Source organism: Cibotium barometz, chromosome 3, assembly GCF_041138505.1.
Source record: "Cibotium barometz isolate CiBa-2024 chromosome 3, ASM4113850v1, whole genome shotgun sequence".
Taxonomy (NCBI): Eukaryota; Viridiplantae; Streptophyta; class Polypodiopsida; order Cyatheales; family Cibotiaceae; genus Cibotium; species Cibotium barometz.
In genome coordinates, this window is record NC_141048.1 from 6508628 (window position 1) to 6520484 (window position 11857).

General features: G+C 37.8%; 1 protein-coding gene across 2 annotated transcripts; it reads right to left on the minus strand.

Moving 5' to 3' along the window:
• Positions 1-6878: 6878 nt before the first annotated feature.
• LOC147639646 (peroxidase 25-like) lies at positions 6879-11159 on the minus strand. 2 transcript variants are annotated; one of them, XM_086772470.1, is made up of 4 exons: positions 10825-11159; positions 10501-10680; positions 10025-10187; positions 6879-7379 (listed from the first exon to the last, which is right to left on the minus strand). In XM_086772470.1, the coding sequence occupies exons 1-4, from the start codon at positions 11056-11058 to the stop codon at positions 7336-7338; spliced, it is 621 nt and encodes a 206-aa protein (XP_086628596.1). In that variant the 5' UTR covers positions 11059-11159; the 3' UTR covers positions 6879-7335. The 2 variants fall into 2 exon arrangements, with proteins under 2 accessions (XP_086628596.1, XP_086628588.1); XM_086772462.1 differs by lacking the exon at positions 6879-7379 and adding an exon at positions 9089-9736 and having other exon boundaries at positions 10825-11157.
• Between the last annotated feature and the right edge of the window lie 698 nt (positions 11160-11857).

The following is an 11857-nucleotide window of genomic DNA, read 5'->3' on the forward strand; positions in this document are numbered from 1 at the left end:
TTTATTTTTTTATTTTTTTATTTTTTAAATTTTTTGGTGTTAGAGAAACTTGCCCAAAATGGGTTTGAGACATTTCTTAACAGTTTGGGAAGGGTTATGCATAAATTTTTTTGGGCCGACCAGAGGGTTTCCTATAGTTAAGGTGGGTCCCTTGATTATGGAAAATTGTAAATTTTTTGGGGTCTTGTATCAAGTGTGCCAAACAGATCGCAACAACAGCCTAAAACATATAATAGGCAAACTTGTGCAAGACCATAGGTCTAAGTCTGATTCTGAGACCATACTAAGGTCTACTTTCCTTAATATAATCTTTTTCTTTCTGCGCTGGGCCTCAAGTGACCCTTTTTAGGTGTTCTTTATGGTCTCTCCCACTCTTGGTTTGAGTTGATTCGGGGTCTCTTCCACTCTTGGTTTCTTTAGGGGTGACGGTGATGAAGTGGATCTAGGTGATTCCGATTCTCTTTTGGTTCACTCTTTAGGTGTTTGTGTAGAGTCTTGGACTTATGCTTAGCTCTGGCAACTAGGTAATGGATTTAAGGGTTGCATAAATGATTCTAGTAGTAAGTAGTAAAGCTGCCACTCAGGTCTTGCCCCCCCCACCAAGGTTAAGAGCTTCTCGATTTCTTTGTAGACGTGCTCTCTGCAAAATTCTACAATGTTGTCTCATCATCTAGCTCTTTATATTCTATCTATAGCTTAAGAAGCACCCTCGAGTCCACCTCTATGAATCTATTTGGCTTACAGAAGGAGAAGCAGGTGAAGATGGTGGCCTTTTTTAGCTTTATTACATATTGTAGCTTCATATCTGTCTAGTGGGATTTGGTAATCTTAGCCTACTCAAATATTGTTGCCTGCTCATCCTTCAAAGCATTTTGTTTAACCCAGGTATGCCCCACTCTTGGCAAGTAAAGTGCATTTTGGAGGGCCTCTCTTATGAGCTTGACGACATGCAAGAGAAAAGCCAAATTGTACTCTCCTCATATAAAAGGGGAACATTTCCATTGAATGGAATACAAGCACATCTCAAGCTTCTCTATGAGTGCAAGTTAATCTATCTTGCAACCTAATTAGCTTATGATCATCATCACATTGTTTCACATACTCCATCATGAACTTGCTTAGGAGATTAAGTTAATCATTTATCATTAATGTGTTCTTAATGTGTCATTAGTCTAATTAGCTTCGTTAGGAGGTATCATGAATTTCTAACTTGGTATCAAAGCTAGGCTCTCTCCTCTTTGAGCTTCCCAAAGTCATTCTCATAGCTCTCTAAGCTTTCATTAGTATTCTAGAAGTCTTAATCATTCTCATTATCCCTTAATCCCAAGCTTATCCATTCACCTTTTCTATGGCCCAAATTTGCAGTAGCTCATTCTCCTTGTTTATTCCATGTTTAGCTCTCAAATTTTGGGAGAATACTTCCCTAACCTAGATGCTCAAACACACCAAATCATTTCATCAATTTCACTCAAAAACATGTGTTGTTTTTGCAAATGATGGTTCTCCTTAATGGTGAGAAATTGGGCCAAGCCCTCTTAGCCACCATAAGACCAACTAGGTATAAGGTTCTCACAGCCCAAGAGGGTTTGACATTTTAAGCCATGTGCACCATGTACCAAAAGTAGAAAACCAATGTTTTCTACCAAAATGCAAAAAATTTTGCCAAATATTGAGCTAAGCTTTTTTACATAATTGGAGCTTGCCACCCATTGAGGGGAAAAAGCATAAAGAAAAAGGCTCAATAAATTGTGTCAATCCAAGCTCAATTGTGTCCTCCAAAGTCTGCAGCTTTTAATCTCTAGTTTTTGCTCTTAATCACTATCATTAGTGTATCATTAACCTTCAAAATTAAAATTAGGATTATGTTCGCATTAGGAAAATTCTCTTTTAGAAATCAATCATTTTCAAATCATTTGGGTTGCATATTTCTAGCATTGCATTAGCATCTTGAAATCAATTGAAGTGAGCTTTCATCGCTCGCCAATCTTGTACCGGGACTAGACACTGGCCATGAAACATTATCACGTGTGCGAAGACCTTCCCGACCTTCTCATTGCATATTGTAAAAAGGGATAGACATTGCCGATACTATCGGTAAGATCCCCTTGTCGTACATGATGGAGAAACTCACATTAGAGCAAAATAAGTTTAATGGGGATAACTTTTACACTTGGCAAATGAAAACCATGTACACATTGATGATAGAAAGGCTATGGCATCTGATTGAGCCTAGTGAAGATAGTGATAGCACGTCACTTAACACATTCAACAATCACAAAGCACTTGGTATAATAGATCAGAGTTTGGGAGATGAAGTTAAACATCATATTGCAGAGATAAAAGATTGCAAGAAGGCATGGGAGGAACTCAACAAAGTCTTTGGAAGCGAAACCAAGAGCTCCAAGATTAACCTTTTGATGTAGCTTTACATATTGGAAAAAGAAGAATGTGACACAATGGTAGCTCACATCAACAAGTTCAACGCACGTAAGAAACAACTAGCGAAAATCAAAAAGAAGATTGAAGAAGATGAAGTGTTTGTAATTCTTCTCAACAGCATTGACAAAACCCCATATGATGTTCTTATGTCCACACCAAAAAATGTCGACAAAACTCTAACTGAAGTTGAGTCTTCACTTCTTGAGCACGAGTCTAAAATCAAAAATACATCAAATGGCACTCAAGGAATCAATCAAAATGCTTTGTATGCTAGAAAAGAAAAAACTGTCAAATGTAATCACTATAGAAAGCTAGGTCACATCTTTGCAAATTGTCATTTCAAAAATAAGCAAAAAAGAATTTTTAATTCTTGTGGAAGGATTGGGAACTTGGAGAACATTGCTACTCCAAACAAAATCAAGAAAACAATTGTGGAAGAAGATCACTTTGCGGTAGAAAATGCAATTCAAGATGCCTCTAGCTCCAAATTATCCTCCAAAAAATATTGTATTTCCTACCCTCTGGCGCCGATGGTGTAGCCAAGGTAGAATAAATAGTCGAAATTTGTAGCCCTACTCTTGGAAGAGACCTTTAGACCTCAAAGATAGATCAAGCCTCTATTAACGGGGGGGACCTCACTCTTAGAGATGACCTCTAGGCCTCAAAGATAGGTCAAGTCACTATCAAGGGGGGGGGGGTGAGATTTGAGGTGACATGAGAGCTAGAGAGAGTGAGAATTATCCCACATTCAAGAGAAAAGCAAATTGTACTCTCCTCATATATAAGGGGGACATTTTAAGCAATGGATTACAAGCACATCTCAAGCTTCTCTATAAGTGCAAGTTAATCTATCTTGGAACCTAGTTAGCTTGTGGTCTCATCACTTTGTTTCACATACTCCATCATGAACTTGCTTAGGCATCACCCACCTTAGGATGAAGTTAATCATGTATCATTAGTGTGTGGTGCTGAATGTGTCATTAGTCTAATTAGCTTCATGTAGGAGGTATCATAAATTTCTAACTAGATCTACCTGATACGCTTTGGTAGTCCTTTTGTACGAGTTCCTGGCTTGGAAGTAGAAAAGGTAATCCATCCTCCATGGCCGCATCAAGGAAAAATCCAATAGTCCCCCACCTTCTTGAGTAGATGACTGGCATCAGCATCCTCTAATACCAAATTACGACATGATATAGAGGGGATCGTGGAATATTAACTTTGATCTGTGTGGCCATCCTTAATGTGGAACTTACTTAATAATAATGGAATGAGGTGGAACTACCTTAATACTCACTGGCATTAGCATCCTCTAGTACCAAATTTTGACATTTTGTAGAGGGGATCATGGAGTAATTGTGTGGCCATTGTTAACATTAGGTGAAACATGGACTCTCATTTTTTCCCCTTTAGGATTTCCACACCTTCTCTCTCTAGAAAAATGGGTTCATGGTAAATTTTTTGTAAATCAAATCAAAAGTTGGCAAAGATTGCACATTTGGAATCTACTCTTTGATACCTTTCCAATGATATATAGCATGATGGGCAATTTTGCATATTCAAGAAGTCCCCAAATTGATGATGATGTGGCATGTAACATGCCATTTCATCACCAATTCGGGGACAAAATTGCCCATCATGCTATATATCATGTTACATGCCACGTCATCACCAACTTGGGGACTTCTTGAATATGCAAAATTGCCCATCATGATATATATCATTGGAAAGGTCTCAAAGAGTAGATTCCAAATGTCCAAACTCTGCTCACTTCTGAGTTGATTTGCAAAAATTCCACCATGAGCCCATTTTTCTAGAGAGAGGAGGTGTGAAAATCCTTAAGGGGAAAAAATGAGAGTCCATATTTTGCCTAATGTGTGGAACTTTAGCATGCATCCACCCACTTCTCTTCAATTTTGGAATATCTCAAGGTTGCGATTCAACATTATGACTGCCCAAAATTTACATATTAAAGGCTTTTCCCCAAAGTTGGGAAGATACCATCGTCTACCAAAATAGAAAGCTCTACTAGGAGATTTTGAATTTCTACCCAACATGGGATTTTTGTAAGTTTAGGTTCTTTAACTTCAAATTTTGGTCCCCAAGTAAAACTAATACTGCTATGATTGTTTACAAAAACGTTCTTCTTTGAAGATTTATAAATTTCTATGTAATAGTCTACTCTAAGGGATCTGAGTAGACATTTCTACACCTAGGCACCTCCATTCCTCTATTCCAAATCCAAGGTCTCTCACTTACTCTCTCTCAAGCCACTTAGATGCCCTAATGTTATTACATTGGTACAGACACTATGACACTTTTAGTTTAGAGCCCATTCCATCCAAAACACCGTTCAAACTCAGAGCTACATGATATGCTATTTCTTTCTCAGTTTTAGGGGGTCGGGCCTTCCCTACGACCAAGACTTCTCCTCGTTTAGAAATTGCAACTATAGGAAGTGATTTTGCATAGCACCATGTTGTCTTCTTGCCCTTGTCTTTTTCATCTCTGGTTGGGTTTCAAAAAAGGGAAATTTTAACTTTTTTTGTTGCTTTTGCTTGTTTAATGCTTCTCAATCTCAAAATTGTAGCCTCTTTGTCACAAAAACTTCTCCCTTTGGAAGAAGTGACTTCATTCTTAGTATTTCTATGAGAAGCCATATTTTGCCTTATGATCACCTGTCTTCTTTATTTGAATTGGTGCATGCATCATATAATGTATGACCCTAGAGGGATGCTCTTTGTATGTCTACGAGAAGCCATCTTTTTGCCTTATGATGGCTAGGTGTAGAGTTGGTTCAAGTGCATCCTCAAGGATATTTTTCAAAGTTTCGGTTATGGAATGCGCTATAGGCAAGTCCCACATGCAGCTTCTTTATTTGAATAGGTGTATGCACCATACAATGCCTGCCCTTATAGGGATGTTCTCATAAAGAGGACTAGAGCTATTGTTTATAGTCACCTCTCACACTATTTCATAACTTCAAATTAAGACATTGTTATGTACAATCTTGTCAAGTTTTATAGGTCTTATTTCATAAGCCTCTTAGAAACCATTGATTTTTAAACTTTCAATTGCAATATAGGTTTTTTTCCAAACTTTGAAAGCTAAATTACACTATACTCAAGCTTTTTTCTAACACTGGTAAGTTCCCTTAGATATTAAGAGATGTCATACCATTATTACAATACTGCACATTTGATATGGCCCATTGTCCTAGCGTACACTTATTTGTCATCTCTTCATGCATGTGGCATGGGTCCGATACTAATAGTAATACATAACCCGTGTACCCTCCCCCCCTTTCCTCTTTACACATGTAGACGAGATGCTTTGATGAAATATAACCATGGCACAATGACAACTAACATCCAGAACCATGAACTATAAAAATGTTAGAGATCCATGTAAACACATGGTATATAGTGTACACACACGGAAGCTAGTCTTTAACAGACTTGGTTTAATTAATAAGCAAAGAGTGGCAAAAGTAAAGGGGGCACTTAAATGATGATCGTTGACAAACATAATCACGTCAATGTGCTTAATAATATGGGTCCCAAATGTTTTTTTTTTGACATTAATTAGTTTAGGGAATCGAATCTCAGGAGTAGGATTAAAAAACCTTAGGCAGAAGGTTAGGTCTGCAGAAGTGAAATCGTGATTTTTCTCATCTGCTGAAACCTGTCGCCTCAGAGGTCTACAAAAAGGATAATCTCACTCAATTTAGTGAGCTTGTTTGCGTCACTGCTGGTAGAATAGGGAGGTGGTGAACTCACTGGGGGTGTGATATATATATATATATATATATATATATATATATATATATATATATATATATATATATATATATATAGAGAGAGAGAGAGAGAGAGAGAGAGAGAGAGAGAGATTTCAGATACACTGACAAGAGATACGCTATTAGCAGACACGAAAGAGAGAGAGAAAAAAAACATGTTGTGCAAGTAAGTTGCGAGAGAGAGTGAGAAAGCTGGATGTTTAGAGCAGTGAATACGTCTGTATTATATATTGTCGTTTGTCTGCTTAAATACGCATGTATTATATATTGTGGTATTTTAATATTAAAACCAAATTTTTAATAGTAATCAAATTTCAATCTTAGATTAATGTTTAGTTTTTTAAAAAACTAAGTAAAGTTAAGGTTTAAATTTCCATAACTTAGGGTAAACTAAGGTGCTAAAATTAATTAATGAAGCCCTATAGGGCTTGATTAATTAATTAATACCTATGGAGTGAATATGACTGATATGTCTAGTAAGATACAAATAAGAAGTTATAAGTATTGATGCTACAAAAGATAGTAGCATGAAAGGTGAGCAAAGGTATATATGTGAGTTTACAATATGTCTCATATATATGTCTAGCAAGATACAAATAAGAAGTTATAAGTATTGATGCTACAAAAGATAGTAGCATGAGAGGTGAGCAAAGGTATATATATGAGTTCACAACAGGATTACTACTAAATATTATTTTTTTGTTGTTCAAATATATGTAAAACTAAAACCCGAGTTTCACTCTAGCATATTATTCTATCGATGATAATATAAGGAGGAGCTCAATTAAATGCTGAACATAGTTTTCAAACTTCTCCCTCACTCTTGACCTTTACTTTTATGTTGCTCATCGAATTTGTGAAGGCTAATTTAAACCATAGGCCCAACAGCCCACCAAGCAACCCTCGATAGCGTTGCACCTCGATCAGACATAAGCTTCTGATCAGACTCCAGCACTTCATAGCCTTGAATTACATTCCCAAAAAATCTCATATCAAACCTTGTTGGTCCAAGGTCACTCTCTTCAACCCATCACCATTTTGAGGGCACATCATCCTTAGTGTATTCAAGTAGCGTCTATTGATGGATGGGTCGGATGCCCCTATTCTTGAATAATTGTAGAGTCTGTAGCTACACTCACTTTGCCTACATCACGTGGACAAAATAGATTAAAATTGCATAAAGTAATTGAATCAAGGACTTAAACATTTATAATCCCTTTGAAAATTTAAGGACTTCCTCGAAAAAAATAAAATTTAATAACGACTTAAACATTTCAACATTTGCTCTTTGAAAAACCAATAAGGCCCACTGCCTCTAATGTGGGTTCAAAACCCTACATTGTGCTTCCTTGGTTGTATCAGCTAACAGGCAGATAAAAAAGCACTTTACGGATGGTGAAAATGGGTAACTATGGGAGGATGTTGAGCCTAAGGCCAATGGAGAGAGAGAGAGAGAGAGAGAGAGAGGAGAATTTCATAATTTCCTTTTGGTCTATTTGGCTTGCGAGCTTGGTAATCGTGTTGAGATAAGTATCAAACCCCTTTCATGTGTCGTTTTTTGTACATGCATAATGAGCGACAATAAACAACACCACCCCCCTCTTTTTGGGTTTTGGTTTTATAGCTGTATGCATTTAAAAACGACATTTGTGGCAGTTTGATGATTATCATCAGTTCTTGTATTAAAGGCACATCATCTTGCTAGTGAGGACTGGTCATAAGATCTTGCACTCCCTTTTCAAGATTTTTTTGAATAGTGGCCTAAAAGACTGTATGCATTAAATAAGACCAGCTAGTCGAAATGCCCCAAATTAGAAAGAGGATTAAGGTTAATTAACCTGTGTATTTGTACTAATGCAAAAACATAGAATTTTTGTGTGTTGCAAATCCTCCTCTAGATTTCAATTTTTATTCCAATTTCGTCATGCGATGAGTCAAAATTAGGGTAAGAACTATGCTTACGAAGCCAATTCTAAGGTTAATATAACCAGATTCTTTCCATTATATGCTCATTTGACTGTTTTTTCATTTCAGAAATGCAAAAAAAATCAGAAAATCGGAACAAGAAACTTAAAACAAAGAACACACAATTTCAAGACCACATGAAACACTGAATACATAATGCAAAAAAAAACAAAAAAGAATGCAGAAAAATCAGAGTGGTCTTCAGATTTCCTATCTACTCCTCTCTTGCAAAAACCAAAAATTGTTCAATTTTACCATTCAATAACTCTCAAAAGGCATTGATGCTATGCGATGAGGCTATTCCTCGGCAATGGGCATGACTTATGGGAGGCCCTTGCACCATAGAAAGAATGTAGGGACAAACCAATATTGTGGTGCTTTTCCCATCCACACTCGGGAGCATAAACAGCTCAACCAAGAAACCAAATTACTAGCACATAAATGCACAGTCGAGGTGTGTCACTCACCTCATGAAAGGTTCCCCTCTTTTCCTTACACATATAGATTAGATGCTTCTATGACATATAACCATAATAAATGAGATGCTTCTATAGCATATAGCCATAATAAATGGCAACTAACATCCAAAACCATGACACATAAGAACGGTAGAGATCCCTGTAGTACTAGAATGGTAAACTGTGTACACACACGAAAGCTAGGGTACAAAAATGGTAGTCTTTAATAGACTTAAGGGAAGAGCAGCAAGGAGTGAAGAGGGCCCTCAAATGATGATCGTTGACAACAGAATCACGTCAATGTGCTTAGTATTAAAAGATACAAATAAGAAGTTTGACTCTTGCCAATGAAGATACAGCTTAGTGGCAAGAGTTTAAAACGTGCTAGCTGTTGACGGTGGCATGGAAGCACACACGCCGAGCAAAAAAAGATCCCAAAGAAAAAAAGTTTCACTCTTATAACAGTGATGCTACAAAAGATGGTGGGATGAGAGGTCAGCAAAGGTATACATGTGAGGTTCACACACCAGGATTACTATTATAAAGTTTTTTTTTTTGGGTTGCTATTCACATATACAGATAGAACCCCACTTTTACATCTAGCATAATGATTAATTATTGTACCGACGATAATATATATGAGGAGGAGGAGCTTAATTAAATGCTGAGCATATGTTTCGAATTTCGCCCTCACTCCCTACCTTCACTTCTATGTTGCTCATCTTAATCATGGAATTTGTGAAGGCTGAGTTAAACCGTAGGCCCAACAGCCCACCGAGCAACCCTCGATAGCTTTGGACCTCGCTTGCCGTGGCACTATCAGACATAAGCCTCTGATCAGACTCCAGCACTCCATAGCCTTCAATTACGTTCCCAAAAAAGCTCGTGTCAAACCTTGTTTGGCTCCCCCGGTCCAAGGCCACTCTCTTCAACCCATCACCATTCTGAGGGCACAGCATCTTTAGTGTATTCAAATAGCCTCTGTTGATGGATGGATCGGACGCGCCTGTTTTTCCTGAGTAATTGTAGAGTCTGTAGCTAAAAAACCGACACTCACTTTGGCCGATGGTATGTGCACCTACATCACGTGGACAACAGATTCAAGTAATTAAATCAAGGGCTTTAACATTTTTAATCCCTTTCAAAATTTAAGGATTAAAAAAAAAGGAGGACAAAATCTTGCACTTGTTGGTTTTTTTTTTAAAGGACTTAAGCATTTAAACATTCAAAAACTAATAAGGCCAAACACGTACACATACACACATCCCCCCTTTTTTGGGTTTTATAATTGTATGCATGTAAAAACAACACGTGTGGCAGTTTGATGATTATCATCACTTCTTGTATTAAAGGCACATCATCTTACCATTGAGGACCACAAGATCTTGCACTAATAGTCCCTTTTTAACAAATTTTTGCTTGAGAACTTGCATGGTGTCTATGGGTGATGGCATGTTGGATGCGTTTGCCGCAGATGAGAGTCGACCATCCCTTCGTCCAAGGGGGACATCCCAAGTAGGTCCATCACTCTACACACAGCCTCAAGATTACACAGGAAAAAAGCATATTTATGTATTTTCTTGAAAAATGGAGAAAATATACTTTAAAGAGATGAATTTATAACAACTTACAAAGGAAAGCATCTTTCTTTTGTGATATCCAAGCTTGTTTTTTGTTTTTTTTTAATATAATGGAGATAATATAACTAGAGAGTTCTAACTTTCATATACTTGGTTTTTAGAGATTAAATTATATACGAATCATAAGAGGCCTTACCAATAAGGGGGGACCAAGGATTTCTTCTTCAAGCCCTTCAATTTAAATACTACTATCTGATCTTACCAGCTCTACCGCATCTCTTGCAGCAACTGCAAGTATGTCCGCGCAAGACACCACCCCAGGGCACTCTGCTTCGAGCTTAGACTTTGCATCATCAATGACCTCGAAACCTCGCAATCCCAGATTAGATAGCGCAGTTTTTTCTGCGTCTGGCCCGTCAATTAGGATAGATCCATCACAACCCTGCCAAAACAAAAGTACCACAAATCCTGATTATCATGACCGGCTGAGTAGTTAATCTTAACCTGCATGGCCTAAGCATGCACATCTTGTACTGATTAGTAGTGATGGTGCAGCTTAATGAGCGAGATGAAGATCGCTACTTACACGGACAAAACAATCGTGGAAATGTAGCCGCAACAGGCCGGCAGCTAGTGTTACATCCGCTTCAACATGTGCAGTAACAGTAGATTTAACTATATCTTCCATATCCGGGCATAAATCATCATAGAATCCAACTTGAGTACTACTTTGCGCGGTTTCCTTTTGTACTGCAAGCATGGCGCAGAAGAAGAGGACCGCAATGCAGAAGCAATGTGTAGATGATTTGCACAACAACATTGCGAGCGAATTATTGCGCAAAATTGTGTTTAAGCCAGCAGCTACGGTAATTAATGGAAGTCAGAAGATTGATCAAAGGTTCTGGTGCAAACGATGGTGGGTTGAGCTGAGCTTCTTATAATAGCTTCGAAGCTATGGAGCACTTTAGGGTTAAGTGCGTGGTGGAGCCAACCAACCCACCTCTTTATGTGGGATTGTAGCGTTGCAGCCGCAGACAGCAGCCACGTTAACGAAGGGCTAATTGCATGATTATCATTGCAAGAGTTTAGTGGAGGGCTTACTGAAAGCCTCTGAGAACGACTGTGCGTTTAATTAATTTTTACCGTCCAAAACGTTGAAAAGTTGGTAAATCATCATTCCAATTGCTAAATCACCATCTTTGTGATAATTTAAATCCTCCAAAACCAAGCCTTGCCTCATAATATGCAACGCGTGGATTTAGTGTGTAATAGGTAATACAAAACTTTTTACATATGATCTCTTTGCTTGCATTAAGAATGTTATGTGGCTGTTACATGGCCTAGCACCACTCTTATAAAAGAAGCGTGCTCCACTCAACCACAACCACAACCATCCCCCCCCCCCCTCCCCCCCCCCCTTTAAAAAAAAAAAAAAAGAGCTCCCTGACCACCACAAGCTTCCCTTTGTGTTTATAAAACGCACAAAAAAGGAACAATATTCTTGATGTGGTTTAATATGAAAACAAGATTCATGATTTTTTGAAACGCTGATGTTTGAAAAAAAGGCACTTGTGCAATCATGTTTTTCAAACATAACAACAATACTACAATAATTATAT

Bases quoted from the DNA above. Each gene is read 5' to 3' on its own strand.
- LOC147639646 (XM_086772462.1), bottom strand. From the start codon at position 11,058: ATGTTGTTGTGCAAATCATCTACACATTGCTTCTGCATTGCGGTCCTC. The intron at 10,681-10,824 runs GTAAGTAGCGAT...TTGTTTTGGCAG, and splicing joins TCCACGATTGTTTTGTCCGT to GGTTGTGATGGATCTATCCT. The intron at 9,737-10,024 runs GTAAGATGATGT...CACGTGATGTAG, and splicing joins AGATCTTGTGGTCCTCAATG to GTGCACATACCATCGGCCAA.